Raw genomic sequence first — 16462 nt, forward strand, 5'->3', positions numbered from 1 at the left:
CCCAATTCCAAATCCTTGCCTTGGCCTTACCCCTCTGTTTGCAGTGATAAAGATAGATGTTTGTTTTATTTTGGGGATCCAGAAGTTTCCATGGCAATGCAACAAAATACAGTTTTTTGCTACTGTAAGAGTGGTTTTGTTCAGTTTTATTACTAACCTACAGCTCAACAGGTTTACATGATAACAAACCTGTATTGCTCCTAGATTATATCATCATGTGGTGCTTCTTAAAGAAGACTATGAGCAGAACGCTACTATAGAAAAGTTTACTCTAAGTTTATATTTGCAGATTAAGTTGCCATATTGATCTGGCTATTGAAAAAAGTAAAGATTTCCTTATGCTAACATGCAGCTACAGCTGAGATTCTATCTAGCAAGTCCTATTTTATCAGTCATTCAGACTTTATGTGCATAGAAATGTCTATGCAACCTGAATGGAGCACAGAGCGAGAGCATAAAAACTGTAGAATCAATAAAAAGTACTTCCCAGTCTCCATCCTGCCCTGCCCTACCCCACTTCCAAGCCACAAATAATAATGAGCTGTATTCTGAATGAAAAAAAAAAAGATAAAAACAAATGAACTATCAAAAACTAGCAAGGAACATATTTAGATCTTATAAATCTTGTAGATTTGCAATGAGACACCGCAAGATAAAATAATTGCAAAATTGTTCAGCTTTACAATCCTTAAAGGGTACTTTTGGATCTAATGAAATATATTAATATATTCCTTCACAAGCTACATAGCAGATAAGGTGAATAGAAAAAACAAAAAGGAAAGCAATTAAATGGAAATTATTTCATTTGTAGATAGAATTCAATGAGAGTCCAGACAGTAGGCCACAGTGAAAATAAATGCATATACCAAGAAGTTAAACCAGTTAAAAGTAATGGATGAATAGAATACATGAGACAGAGTGGAGCAATGCTGTTCTGTAGTTTTTCAATGTACTTTAAATGTAAAATTCTCCTTACTTTAATCAACAGGTCAGGAGGTTTAATATTCTAAACTGCTGCTTTTCTCATTTATTTATGTAGTGATGGCATCCACTTGGCAGTTATGCCTGTGGATGTAAATAAGAAGGAAAAAGCAAACAAACAAAAATACAACTCCATTCCCGTATACCTATGCACTGTGTAGGCAAAACAATAATGAGACATCAGTTTCTGTGTTACCCTCATAAAGATAATGGTCTCAGCCTGGACACCCCTGTAAAAGTTAAGCCCACCTATGCTATCTCATGTGAATTTCCTAACTTACATGGTGATGCTAAATCACTTAAGCTCCCCTTTAAATTTTACAGTGGGATGTTCACTTCTAACACTTTATTTAATGTCTATTATAATGAAACTGTTAAAACAGCCAAGTAAAAAATATATGAAACCAGAGACATGCAGTTTTAATCACTGCTCCATAGCCGTGAAAGCAAATCAAGAAAACTAGACTTGACTTGTGACCACACAAGTAACTGTAAGTGCAGCTTACTGTTGCAGGGTAACATATACCTGAAGTGATCCTGTTGGAGGATCAGCAAACAGAGGAGACGAAATTTACAGAGCAAAGTCAAGGACTGCTTGGTTTTAGTTGGGGCTTTCTTGTAGAGCTCCTATGTTGTAAGTACAGCATTAGTCTACAACACCTCCACCAATCCATGCTGGTTTAGAGGACATTTGTTCAAAGCCTTCAAGATGACCCATAATGGCGTTCTGTGCTGCGCCTACAAGTAGCAGGAAAGAAAAACGAGTCATATGAGCGTTTCCACATCACATTCTTAAGTCTGTTGCTTAACAAGTCGTACAGTCCTTGTATGGAGTTGATGTGGACGGATCAGTTACGTGTGAGGTGGCATCAAGACCAACATACGTCTAGTCAAAACTTTTGTCATTTCCTGGTCATTTTCCTGATGTATACAATAATGTTGTTTCAGTACGGATAGATCTATAATTCTTTTGACAATGCAACCGTCACAATAAACACTACTGGGATGGGGAAAAGAATTATTCGGGTAGAGCTAAAAGATATTAATGCTACGGCCTTAAAAACATTCTCTTTCAACTCTTTTTCAATCTGACTGTCAGGAACGTTATTTTTACCCTTCTCACAACCACTTCAGATCTCTTATTCTTTGAAGGTAATTATAGTCCATATCTGCCTGCATGAACAAATGCCACATGGGCACTTTTTAGGTTGGAGGACAGTGTAAATTTTCTGTGTTTGTCACATATGAAATGACAAAAGTTGCAAAAAAATATTCAGGGTAATTTTGTTTGTATGAACTGCTCAGCAGTATTAGTTTGGCTGATTGTTCTGATATCCAAAGAATGACAGTAGAAATGCTCATTGGTGAGATTCAGCCTCCTTTATTCAAGTTTCTCCCCTTCCGATCTTTATATTCTTCTCATCCTTCATCATCTCTCTCTTAGTGTCACAGCTGTCTCAAACCAGCTACATTTCACACTTCTTAACCTCTGTCTGTCTTACTCAGGCCGCTCTGCACTGCACCACCTCCCTCCTCCTCCCCTTCCAAAACAACCACCACCATCTATCGCCTTACTTGTTTTTTTTTCTCAGCTATTCTTTATGAATTAAAATCCCCCTTTTTTATGCTGTGAATCATACAAGCTTGTAATATATTAAGCACTATCAGCTCCATAAAAGCCGTATCTATAAAAAGAACACTGTAGACATTCATCTTGTACCTTCAAAGGAAAAAATGCAGAGACAACATATGTTTTCTTATAACGAAGAGAGGATATGCATTAAATTAATTTATCATGTAGACCCTGCGTATGTCTTCTTTTAATTCCATTGTCCTCGATCAGTCACCCGCTCTGACCTCCATCATCACTACAGTCGTGAAACACAGTCCCTGGAGTCTTCTCCAACCCCATGTTAGTGCCACGCTGCAACACTGTCCATAAATTGTAATGAGAAACCAAATTAACAACATGCTGTGATTGCACAGTGGGGAAAATGTGGTTCAAAGATATAAATCGCTATCATATCAAAAAAGTCTGGAGGAGACAAAGGCCTCAGCAGGTGGTAGGGCTGCCTGACAGACATCTCAAGAGTGGTCCCAGCTGTTCAGCAAATACTTACATTTATCCCTGGCCTTTTGGATATACACACAAGTACCACATTTTACCTCCCTGCCCCGCCTTTTGTACTGATAATGGACTGTTATACTTGCTGTGCAAAACACAGTGTCACGTTTTAAGTTTTGGTTGTCATGTTTTCAGGTTCTTTTTCAGGTTTCCAGGTTACTTTCTTGTCATGTTTTTTCCCCTGTCACTAAGTTTCACTCACATCACCTGTTTCAGTTCCAGAGCTGCACCTCATCACCAATCACCTCCCCTTAGTATTTAGTTTCCAGATTTACTCAGGTAAATAGGTCAGGTCAGGTTTTGCTGCACAGTTTATGTTTATTTATTACCTTAGTCTTGTTTAATTTTTTCCACAGTCCAAGTATTTTTCATATCTGGCTCAAAAAAAAGCACAAGGCAAGAACATAGGATGCGGATCCTATCTTCTTGCCTTATGCCTTTTTGTTTGGAATAAACCTTTTTGATTTTTGAAAGTCTGCATCTGGGTCCTCCCTTCTTGCACTACGAACATGACACACATACAGGAAAATGGTAGTTACCTAACACTCTAAGCTTTGTGAGGGTGTTTTTTGATCTGACTTAACGTAGGTGTTTGTTTGAGTTTAAGTCGATACATATCTATGGATGCTGTTGGAACTACTTACTACTGAACGTACGCTCACGTCCTGCAGTAAATACAGATTTGGGACAAAACAAACCAGTTATTGAACCACAGCGCTGTGTGGATGGAGAATAAGACTGATTTTGTGAACACAATACATTATGCATCACAGAGGTGATAATAATCCACTTGACCGTAACAAATAAGTCAGGTAACACAGAGGTAACAAATAAATTTGTTACAGGATAAATGGGTCATTTTGATATACCTAAAGCACAAGAGAATATTTGGCTCACACTGATATATGAAAGGGTAGTTGCTGCCTCAACATGTGAATGTGTCAATATGTTGTCCGCCATTAATTTTAGATTTGTTTTGGGCCTTAAAAAAATAACCATCAGGCGCAGCAGGAAAGGAGAGCAGTTGTTTATTGCCATTTAAATTAGTATGAGTGACAAACAGACCACTGAGTAATGGATGATTGCTGATACTGTAGGGACAAGGTATTGCTCTTTGTAATTGACTTTTTCCTTGAAGATTATTGAATAGGCTTGAAAAATAAACAATCACAGTTTAACCAGCTTTAATCAGGCAATTGCTTAAAAAAACTGCTCCAAAGATCCATATTCCCCCTGCGGTAAAATAGTTGAATTTGAATGAAAGACATCCAAACTTGGTTCAAAAGATTTATTGTCTTCCATTTGCTTTATTGCCCTTGAAGTGCATTAATTCCATCTCTCTGTCTGTATTTGTATTTCATCGACTGACTATTGTCTGGTTTATGTTGCAGCGTGTGCAAGACAATAAATTTGATTTAATCTAGCAAAATCCCGAGGCTTACAGCAATTAGTGTGATAGAGGAATTCAACTTTTTGTGTGTCTCATTTATGTAATCAAATTTACTGGCAGTTAAATAAATATGGTCGCATCCCCTTTGGCCCCTGTTATTGTAAACTTTTTATGTCATTGCAATAAAATTACACATTGTCCCCAAAATGTCACTGTGAATAGAAGACTTAAAAAAAGATGTTTGTTCTTTAGTTCTTCATTAGCAAAAATGTCCAGACATCATCATAATGGGTAGTCACACAAAACAGCAGCAGCACACCAACTGCGGTGTTCTTTTTTAAGGACATTTTTGGGTGATTGTAAAGGGGCTACACTTTAAACACCCATGCTGTCATACAACTGCATACAAATGGACTGGATTGTGTAGCGGTAAAATTGCCACCTTTCATGTGGGTGACCTGGGTTCAAATCCCCTGCATGAAAGGTACTACTTCCAGTAGGGGTCCTTAGGTAAGTAACAGGCAGATATTTGCCTACTTGTAAGTTGCTTTGGATAAAAGTGTCTGCCAAATGCATAAACATACAAATGAATGCCAATGCCTTTTGGCAGAGGCTTAGGAGCAAATTTACTTGCATTTTCTCACATGTACACAGATCTAGTTATTGAAGCCAGTATCTACATGTGTGATGAGCCATGCAGCAGAGGATGTATGCAGTGAACTGTTTACTTCTATAAGTTCTAACTGGTTGTAAGATGTTTCAAGCCTTATTACTCCTATCAAGTAAATGAGCTGAGCTTTCACTGAGTGCTGTCCTGCTGCACAGTGGTACAAGTCATCAGGCCTTAATGTTATATATTTTTAGTGATGTATTAAAGCTTATTTTACAGTGTTTTGTGACTTTTTATCCTCTGGCTTTTATGAAAAGAGCAAGCCTTGTCTGGCAAAAAAAGGTCTTCTAGAAGTAAATTTGTTAATTTGTAAAATATGTAGTAGAGTCACAGTAAAGGTGCAGAAATCATGAAATGTTGATTTTTTTGTATCCCCAGGTTCTGATTACCTAATATGAACCTGTTTCAGTGTATTTATAAATATTTATTGCTACCAATGTTTTTTCCTTATCTTCACCAAATTTCATTCAAATCTAACCTTAACTATATATTTTCTGTGCCTGATGAAATCAAACTGTTATCAACAGGGAAGACAAAAATGTGAAACTTGCTTCTTTTAATTGACAGTCTGTGACACAACAACCCTGTCCACCCCTCCCAGCTCCTTCTAAGCATTTTTTTTAACATGTAATAGTTGTTTTATATAACCTCTATGTCATAATATTTGATTATGTGACAGTTTCGCTTAATTCCAAAATGTAGACATCATAATTCTAAAAGGAAGAAGTTGACATGCAATGATTTTCTTGCCAAGAACATCTAATAATTTCTGCCTTTTTATTGTGTGCTGTAAACCAACTGGGTGGAAAGAGCATGTATTATCTTATTATATTCATTTTCCAAAGATGATGATTTTACATGACCACTTCAGCCAATTAAGTCAAATTACTGTAGAAAGAGACAGCGTGTCAACCATGACAAATTTGGGATGAAAAAAAAATATGTGGCTTGTACAGCTTGCAAAATACTGGTGCATGCATAAATGGTCATAACAGTGTGAACTAAGTGCATACAAAATTACACAAATAACTAAACTAGAATGCACAATTGCAGACTTTAGAAATAATGAGCCACTTGAACCACCTGTCAAAACGGTGCCTGAGTAGCCCACCAAGTTAGTACATATAACCTCTTTTTGTGTGTTATTCTTGGCATGTATAATCTTTTACTGCTTGATACTTTTCTTCCTGACTGACGCTGGTGTATGCTTAGTCAAGGACCCCTCACAATGCAGATGGCATTTCATTAACGGTTATCATTATTGCCTATCACAAACACGGGGGTAGACCGCAGCACCACTCGTAGCCATCCCAGTTAAAGTAAAAAAAAATACCTGCATTGATTTGCACTTTACCTGAAAGGTGAGTCAGCCAATATAGAGATATCTATCAGCAAATTCTAATTATAGAACACTGAGTGTAAAAATAGAACTCTGGCTAAGGAAAACAAAGGTCAAAACACATGCTGGTGGGCTTCATTTGTTGCAAAGCTCCTCTATCACTGTTGTATCCACACCCTTTGGAAAAAAAGAGAAAAAGTTGTTTTATCCAGTCCTCATAGTACTGAACAGTTAAAGGGATTTTGACTTGTTAACAATTGTAAGCTGAGCAAAGCTGAATTTATTTATTTATTTTTTTTAAAATGAGTTCAGACAAAAGAAAAGGGATATTGAAATGACAGTTCATATTTCCAGTGTAGATAATGTTTTACCAGAACAGATGTAGAAAAGAACAAAAATATCTTTCACTGCTTGTTTGCTGTCATTCGGTCACATCATAAATCTTGTGACTGTAATGTTTTATATCAGAGCTACAGTCACGTAACACTTAGAAGTTATATTTAGAGGCAATTGTGTTTTTTAGAAATCCAAGAACTTTTCCCTTAGATTTGTGACAAACTGCACTCTGAACCATGGACATGAAATGAGGATGGAAGAGAACATCATTTTTTATCAACACAACCAGGAAATAGAACAGCGATGACTGCAAGGACAGAGACAACAACCTCAGTAGACAGAAATCTTAAACTGATGTCCCCATTGAAAAGGATTTTATCTCCATGGCTCTGGTGCACTCCCACAGTTCATACTGATAAAAATTGCACAATCGCAGCACCTCACTACGCTTGTCTGCATGCTTGATGAAAGGGAAATGCGCTCCACACAACAAAAACAGAAAAGAGGCTTTCTAGCGAATGACTATTATCTCATGAGTGTGTCAGTGCAATTTGGAAAAGGACTCTGAAATATTCCATTTGGTGGTTTTACATTGCCAACCACTGGGGTGAAAAATGACAAAATCAAATACATTGTAACACTTAAAACACAACTGGCAAATGCACAAATACACACACCAAATGCTTGCCACTGCACAAGGAAATAATAGAGGTTGTGTGTCTGGGTAGACAAGTGTAATAACTATGTCCTAAAGTCAGTGTACTGCTGGTGCTTTAGCTACTTCCCCACAGACACAGTGTTTTACTACTAGAAACCAATACCACCTCAAAGTGCTAGTGAGCCATATTGCACCCGATGCCAGACCACCACTGTGAGAGCTGCTGTACAACACAAAACTGTGAGCCAACAGCACATCTAATAGGATCCTTGTCTCTCTAGCCTCCAATCTCCCAAACAAACAAAAACATCAACAGTTCACTTTTCCTGAAAGGGGTAAATGGAAAGAATCGAAACTACCTGTATTCTGTATCTGAAGTCAACTGCAACTCCCTGCTACAGTTTTTACACTCAAGGTAAACACCTTCTTCCAATTAAAAGCCTGCTTGCAGAGTGAAGGCATGTCATCACATGCAACTTACTTAAAATTCACATATAAGCTTAAAAACAACCTTGGTAATGTTTAATTTCATATTTTGTCTGTAATTTGGTAGACTGTTTCTAAACAACATGCTGCCCCTCTAGGAAAGAAAAGTAGTGGTAGCAGCAGTTTATTCTGGCAGATTTTGATCAGGCCGTGCAAAAAAAGTAACAGCTGCTGCAGATTTTATACTTTTCCACCTGCAGGCGGTAATTACTCAAGAAACCTTTTGAAATTTTGCAGTTTGTGTGAGTGTGTCTGTGTGGGTGTGCTTTGCATCTGTCACACTTCTCGGGTTAAATAGATTAAATGGTAAAAATGGAACATTGCCATGTATCAGTAACCTGCAGTATATGATGAATACAAGTAGTAGCCCTAAAGCATCTAGTTTACAACAAACAATTTTCTCACATATATTGTCTGTTACTTGGTTTCAAGAACAGTCACTGCACATTTGAACTTGTAAAGATATTGTTGTCATATGTTATCAAAAGAGTAACTTATTCCTAATCTTTTATTCTAGTTGCACTCAGCTAAAGGTTAAAATCTTCCCATTTTTTAATCTGTTTTTGCTTCCAAATTTCAAGAGGATTTGCCTGCAGCTTTCAATAGCCCAAGTTACACCTACTTCAATTTACACCCACTTACAGACCATATTCTTGAAAAATTTGCCCATTTTCTCTTGTGAAAGGGTACGATTCTCTGAGGTCATTCTGACTTCTATTTGTTCTCATCTAATTCAGTGAAACTACAATTAAAAAATCATTCATAGTAGCAAATATATGTTTTCCCAATGCACATTTAGGGCTCAATTTGCATAAATATTGAAGACTGTGTCAAGGCCAAGGTAGCCTATGGCTATAACTTAAGCCTTTGACTGTCAGCTATTGGACGTCTTTCCCAGATGTTTAATCAAGTTTTGTGTAGTATTCTTTTGTCCAGGGGATCTAACCTACTGAACTCATTCGTCTTGACAATTTAAAAAGAAATTAGTTCTCTATTTCTTATTTTGGAAGCCTTCCAAAGCAGCAGCACCCTCCATCATCTTGCACAAGTGAGTTAAAGAAACTTCTTCTTTTATATTAATGTATTCAAAGACCCTGGAGGCATCTTGTTAGCAGCACAGACACTAAATAATCTTCATATAGACCACATTTCTCACAGCAGAGAAGTAACCGCACTCAGAGTTATATTTTCACTTTCAACCTTCAACTGAACGACTCATCTGATGATTACAAGAATTTATAAGTGAACAAAATCCTGCCGACCTATCAACATCTTGGTTTGAGATCTGTGGTACTTTGTTGTTTGGATAACTTAGAGTTGTGCCTTTCTTGTAGACTACAACTTGTAACCCTAACCCCTCTCAAAAGAAATTCATGACAACATTTTTTTTTTGCAATAACTGTAATACATAAAACACGTACCCACACAGATTCATCCTCTCTGTATGAGTGGCATAAGAATCTTTGTTTATGCATTTAAGGCACAAATCTGACCTGCGTTCATAAAATAGAATAAAAAATTTGTCTTCCACAGTTATAACTTTGTAACTACAATTGTAGATTAAGCACTATAGTGTACAGTAAAGACTCTAAATTGTCCCTAGGAGTGAATGTGAGTGTGCATGGTTGTGTGTCTCGTTTGTCTCTGTGTGGCCCTGTGATGGACTGGCAACCTGTTCACAGTGTACCCTGCCTCTCACTCAATGTCAGCTGGGATAGGCTCCAGCCCCCAGCGACCCTAACTTGGATTAAGCAGGTATAGAAAATGGATGGATGTACAGTAGAATCTGTTTTAACCAGAAAATAAACAAAGGAAAATGAACATAATCTTCAAGAAATGCAGCTCCAGCCAAGATGAAAAGCTAATGTACACAGCATGGCCTGAAATCCCATTAATAGTTTATCGATTTTTTTTTTCAGTATGCACAGCAGAAGTCTGAATCTGTTTTCTCGCCTGAAAACACACGTTAACACTGCCCTAAAGACCTAAACCCTTACGATACAGTTCAGAGAATTAAAAAATGAGTCAAGTCAATTAAAAGCAATGTGGTAATATGCCAAAATCCCCTATTTTCAAATATGTTGCTTTGTATGGATCCCAAGAGCAACTTAGATGTGTTCTTCCCTCTACTTCCTGTATGCTATTTTTCTAAGATGGGGTATACAATCTGAGTGCTGCCTCCTCAATATTGATGGGATGGTGGTTTGCCTGAAAATACAAATATTCCGATAAGTAATCCTCACTGATAATTTCAATTGACAATGAAATATTGTGTGGGATCACAGAAAACTTTACTACACAGTACACTTCATCACTTACCTACACAGCAACTCACTTTGCTTCCCTGACCATGCTCTGTATGAGTTCTACTGTTACATTTTTTTTAAAAATCCAGTCAATAGTCACAAAAGAAAACAATAATAGCTGCGGGCACTGTGGAAGAAGATTCATTAAGGTATGTGGATTTGCATGCTTACAGATTATCAAAATAACTCCAAAAAGTTTTTTTTACACAGTGTACAATATGTTAAATGATAAAAAACAGATGCAATGATTTACAAATCTCATAAATGAACATATCATTCAAAACAGCACATGAAAAAAAAATGTTGAAAGTGAGAAATGTTGATATTTCATGAAAAATATTAACTCATCTTGGATTTGATGGCAGCAATGTGTCTCAGGAAAGTTGAAACAGGGCCATGTTTACCACTGTGTAGCATCCCCTAGTCTTTTAAAAACACAGTCTGTAAATGTCCTGTAAATATGCGTCCTGGGTCTTCTTTGTCGTAGATTGCGTTTCGTGATATTTTCAGTTAGTGAAAATTCTGGACTTCATGCAGGTCAGTAGTCCAGACTCATCTACAGTGAAGCCATGCTGTCGTAACAGATGCACAGCGTGATTTAGCTTTGTCTTGCTGAGATATACAAAGATTTCCCTGAAAATACGTCATCTGGAGGGGAATATATCGTTCTCTAAAACTTGTATTTACCTTTCAGCAATAATGCCTTTCCAGATGTGAAAGTTTCTAGTCCTACAGCAACTAATGCAGTCCTATACCATCAGAGAAGCAAGCTTTGAACAGAGTGCTGATAACAAGCCAGATGGTCCCTCTCTCTCTTTATCAGGAGGACAGGGGTTCCATAATTTCCAAAAGGAAGTTCAAATTTTGATTGTTCTGACCCACAGTTTTCCCATTTTGCTTGTCACCAACTCTGAAGCATTTCTATATCATATTCACACGTTGCTTCTTCTTTACGTTATAGAGCTTTAACCTGCATTTGTGGATGGCAAAGCTAATTGTGTTTCTATGACAGAGTCCTGCTCATTTTTAATGTAGTGCCAGCTGAGGGCCTGCAGATCACAAGCACCCAATATTGATTTTCACCCATGTCCTCTGTATACATGTCTCCAGATTATCTGAATCTTTTGATGATATTAGGTACCGTAGATGATGAAATATTCATAGTCTTTACATTTAACTTAAGGGATATTATTCTGAAACTGCTCCAATATTCTCAGATATATATTTTTTTCTTTTACAGAACCTCTATACATCTTTTCTTCTGAGAGACTCTGCCTCTCCAGGGTTCTCTTTTTTCTATCAAGCCATTCAATATAATTAGGTACAAGATGTTCTTTGAGGTGTTCCTTTTTTAGTACCACTTACTTTGTTAGTAAAATGTCTTACTTTCAGCTTTTGATGTTGTTGAAACATAGTTAGAAATGCTTTAAAGGACATGTGAGAAAATATCTGCAGAAAACTGGTTGCTTGGGGACCATAATGTGACAGTGGCAACATTCTTCAATATCAGTTTTTAAAGATTTTATCCACTGCATAAGTAATGTCAAATAAATGTATACATTCTATGAATATGTTTCTGGGCAGTTAAGTTTCAGAGTTTCAGGCGAGGGATAGTTTCAATCAGAGTGACAGAATCTTTAGCCTTGACTTTGGACACTGACTCATCTCAACTTGTTACATTTAATCTCAACAAATGTGAGCTATAGCCAATCTCTTCACAATTAAAAGTACTTAATCAGAACCAGCAAACTACATTCTGCCTTCACCGGGACCACCAGGTACATCTAGGAACTTGGCTTAGGCCTAATTACAGAGGCAACAGGCCAGTGAGTGAGATGAGACATACTTTGGTGGGCAACAAGGACAATCCATTGAGATATCAGCACATAGCTAAGAAATTTGGAGTAATGAAAAAGCTGCAATCTATGTTCCAGAACCTTTTATTCTGGAGAAGAGTTTGTCGTACTTTCCAGTTCCAGACAGACTATAGTGGCTCTTTTTGAGACCCTCCGCTGTTCTTTTATACCTCTGTTATTTCTCTAAGTGGAGATCAAGAACCTGAGAGACACCAGGATAATGCCCTGCATTCCTTGTAGATAGAGAATAATTACACAGACAAATTGTAATCCTGATTATCCCCAGTAGCCCTTCCAGCCTGTTTACGTAATCACACTGAGATAAAGTCTTCATCAAGGAGGACTCAGTGGCCAGATTACAGTGTGTTCAGAACCCACCTGATTGCCAGCAATTAGTGACTATTCGGCATAAATTTTTAAAAATTTCCAAATTATTGAAGCATTAAGAAAATTTGATAAATCGGTTGTCATCACAAGAAACAGAAGTGGTGGGACACAGCAGACGATTTTCATTCATTGATGATTATCGTTAATCGTCCGCTGCGATGTTGGCGCAGGAAACAGGCCGGTGTGTTCCGTTTGTCCTCTCCTCTAGTGTCCCTTCAGCTTGATGATCAGGCCCCTTCTTGATTTTCCACTCTCATCTCTACAGACAGACACTGTATATCTGATTAGATTTGGACAAGTCCCATTCTAAAGTGGATTCAATCCATTAAGGTATGAATATAAGGTTAAATAGTAGAAATCTCTTATAGTAGCCTGGTAACCAAAAATGGCAGATACAGGAAGCTGCGGCCATGGCTCCAGTCTTCCTCATTTTGAGAACATCAGTGCTCTCTTTCTGTCTATAGGCATGTATCATAAGAATGCCGCACTTGCAGCAACTTGACTGTCTCATTATTGTAAACTTAATTGATTGTCCTACGATCAATAAATGCAATACGACTGTCATAAGGACAAAGCATTAATGCAGCTCCTCAACTCAAGAGGAGATACTCACTGTCTATGTAAAGGATTTTTCACAGAGGGGTTTTCTTGCCTCTTTTTATTTTGTTCTTTTTTTCTAATTAAAGGCTCAGTATAGCAGCCTCGCTTTTGTGAGTGTGTGTGTGTGTGTGTGTCATGCAGTTTTATAAACTCTCCAAGGACTGGGTGGCGCAGCAGTGCATGAACACAGTTATATGATGCTAAATGCAAGAATGCAGTTTCATTAATTCCAAAACCCAGCAACGGAGTTTAACAGATTTTCACTTCATGATTTTTGTTCCAAAAATCATCCGGGGGTTGGCAATAACTTTGTTGAGTGAGAATTCGAAATGCATTAGGGTGGTGATAGTTTAATCTTTAGTTACTGAAAACACCTGTAGAAAGGTAATGCTTTCCTATGCTCAATAGGTGTGTCTTTTTTTCCCTATGGCATCATTATTTTAGCAGGAAAAGTGAGTCACAGGCCAGGCTTTGCCAACATCTTTCCGTGCCCATAAACATAGTGTCAACTGTCAGAGAAGAGGAACAACAGCTGTTCCGCTGATATCCTTCCTCGCTCTTTCCTCTCGTTTTCCAAAAAGCGAACCATGGCCTTCTTCTGCTCTCCCTCCACCATATTTCCTCCCTACCCTCCACAATTCCCGGCTGCCTGGCTCCCTAATAAGTAACAGAACTAGAAGGATTGGCAGTGGCCTCAAGGTTTGACATTGCCTCAGTGTGGGTGGTGATGAAACAGCACTGTGCCCGACTCTGCTCGACTCGACTCGGCTCATTCGTGGTAGGCGCCGCTATGCTGCACATCCACCCCCAACAGACAGACACGAGAATTACTCACAGGGGAGAAATATCTGCATGTAAATTGATATCTGTGCTCATATCCAGAAACACATACAAGTATTCAACAGATAAGTGGCCGTGCTTTCCCTGTTTCACGTGAGCGCGCGCACACACACAAATACACATTTTAAGGGCCTGTGGTTATTTTTTTTCTCTTTCCCTTGGGTTTAATTTCAGTCAGAAATGAGAATTTCACACGTATGCCTCTAACATGCCCGCAAACAGTGGCTCTAATGCACGCTCATGCTTCAACGTGTCACCAAACTGACACGGTAAGGGAATAAGAAATTGTTTTCTATTTGTTATCAGCATGCACCGGGCATCAGTAGAGCACATTGTAATGGCAGTGTGGTGAATAGGCAACAACTGCTTTGACTGATTTTGACAGAAGCTGAAATTGCACGAATCAAATTACCAGGTTTATGTAAGAAAACACAAGGGGTGAGATAGTTTAGCAGGGTACAGAGTAATTTGGTGTCTTGATATTCCTAAAGAGGGTCTGAATTTTTTTTGTATTCCTCAAGTGTCATAGTACAGAATTCTTTAGTAGTCTGAATAAACGTAATTGATTTGTGTAATGAAAAAAAAAATTATGTCACTAGCCACTGCCAGTATTCAGGCAGATCCTGAGAAACAGCCACTGGAATACTAAGAAGCCCACCTTACACCTGCCCACATAGGCAAGTCTGATAAACCTCAGTCACTAAATTGGTTTCACTTATTGCCTCGGCCCCTGCACGGTTTCAGTGTCGTGTCTAATGAGAAACTGGTCAGACACGAATCCTACATCTATACTTTGAAACTCGGCCCTAGAAAAGAGACGGCTTTATCCTCAATACATTAGAATATCGCAACATCCTATAGAAGATCTGCAGTGCATGCACTTGTACCTCAACAATTCACTAGTTAGCCTACTAAGCCAAGCAGCTCACGTAGGCTATTAGAAGAAGCGTAGGCTACTGCAAGAATTTCTATTAAGCGACTCAGTCAAAGCCTGCATTGAGCGCAAAACCGCGGAAACGCGTCCACTAAAAGTCCAAGCAGAAAGCCGCGGTCGCCTCATTTGCGCAAGTCTGTAACGTTAAAGCTTTTTGATTTGTGGCTTGCACACATAAACACTTACACTCACACACACGGAAGCACACACACACACTAAGGCAAACCGAGCGCATTGGAAAATACAGAGAATTGCTGCAGTGGCTTGTACCTTTTACACAAGTGAACATCAGTGAAAAGATGAGATTCCAAAAAACAATTCCCGTCCTAATCCTCATCGTTTTGGCTTGAACAAAGTCCCCCCGGCCACATCTAACGCATCTCCTGTTGAAAACGTCCCGTAGTTCAATAGATCCTTCGCAGTATCCGTCTTTGTAAATCCCCTTCATGTTCTCAACTACAACATGAAACCTAGAGCCTAATTTCTCTATCTGTCGGGTTGAAGTGGCTTCCCTTCTCAGAGGAGAAACAGACAGAGCCTCCCGCCGCGCTTATGTCAGCTGATAGAAGAGAAGTGAGCAAGACTGAATTTTAGGAGAGGACCACAGCAACCTGGACGAGGGCTCAACCATCTCTGCTGAGAGGGGCATCAAGTGTGAGGATGTCTGTTAGCGCACTCTTGCATTCGCTGTTAAACATCTTTCCCTTTTATGCCCAATAAATCGGCTGAGGAGAGGAGAGGAGTCTTTCCTTCAGTTTGAAGGCTACCTTTATCGATCGGCAATCGAACCTCACAGAGTTAGAGAGAGAGAGAGAGAGAGAGAGAGAGAGAGAGAGAGAGAGAGAGAGAGAGAGAGAGAGAGAAGGTGCTGGTGAGGGGTGGGGGGTAAGATGAGGGAGAGCGTCCTGTGTGTGAGTTGTATGACGAGTGGATAGCGAATCATGAAGTAGGAACAGTGAGGTGTGGGTGGCAAAGAAACAGAAGAGGGGGTGCGTCTATATGGAAAGAATGTAAGTCCTGAGAAAGAAATGAATCCTGTTAATAACAGCATGTGGTTTATGTGTGCGTGTGTGTCAGGAGAGAAAGGGGACGTGGGAGTTAGATGAGACTTAGACAGGTAGCATCCTGTCCTGAAAGCTGATGAAAGAAATCAGCTTGCTTGGTAACCCCAGCATAACTCTGATTTTCATTTTGAAGATCGAGCAGATCCGTTATTGGGAGTGATGGGGCTGGGCAATTTGCAATGCAAAGAAGGAATGATGACGGCGCAAAGCGCAGCTCAGCTGCAGTGGGGCTCTTCTGCCATCTAGCTTCGGAAGAGTCGCCGACCTTTACTTTGAAGCGGGAAGAAAAAGGGGAAGCGGGGAGACGAGGGACCGTGATTGCTCAACATCTTTTGGTCTCTCGGATTGTTTCTTCAAGAACAGTTTTTTTCGGATGCGCACAAAGTTACTTCTTAAAGCTACTTCATGTCTTACTTCATAACTCTCGCCGGTGTGAGTGATACAAGTATGAAAGTTAGACTTCTTCCGCCTGGGAGCATCAGCTTATGGC

The 16462-nt window shown here is 38.9% G+C and overlaps 1 protein-coding gene across 1 annotated transcript in view; it reads right to left on the reverse strand.

Annotated features, from left to right (window-relative positions):
- The window catches only part of LOC140316729 (CUB and sushi domain-containing protein 3-like), a 241286-nt gene extending 225776 nt beyond the window's left edge, over positions 1-15510 (reverse strand). Inside the window, exon 1 of the mRNA XM_072394678.1 lies at positions 15179-15510. Within this exon, the coding sequence (XP_072250779.1) occupies positions 15179-15356 (178 nt within the window). The 5' untranslated portion in view covers positions 15357-15510. The remainder of the gene's footprint in view (positions 1-15178) is intronic.
- Between the last annotated feature and the right edge of the window lie 952 nt (positions 15511-16462).

This window comes from Leuresthes tenuis, unplaced genomic scaffold (assembly GCF_036924035.1).
Source record: "Leuresthes tenuis unplaced genomic scaffold, fLeuTen1.0.hap1 SCAF_10, whole genome shotgun sequence".
NCBI lineage: Eukaryota > Metazoa > Chordata > Actinopteri > Atheriniformes > Atherinopsidae > Leuresthes > Leuresthes tenuis.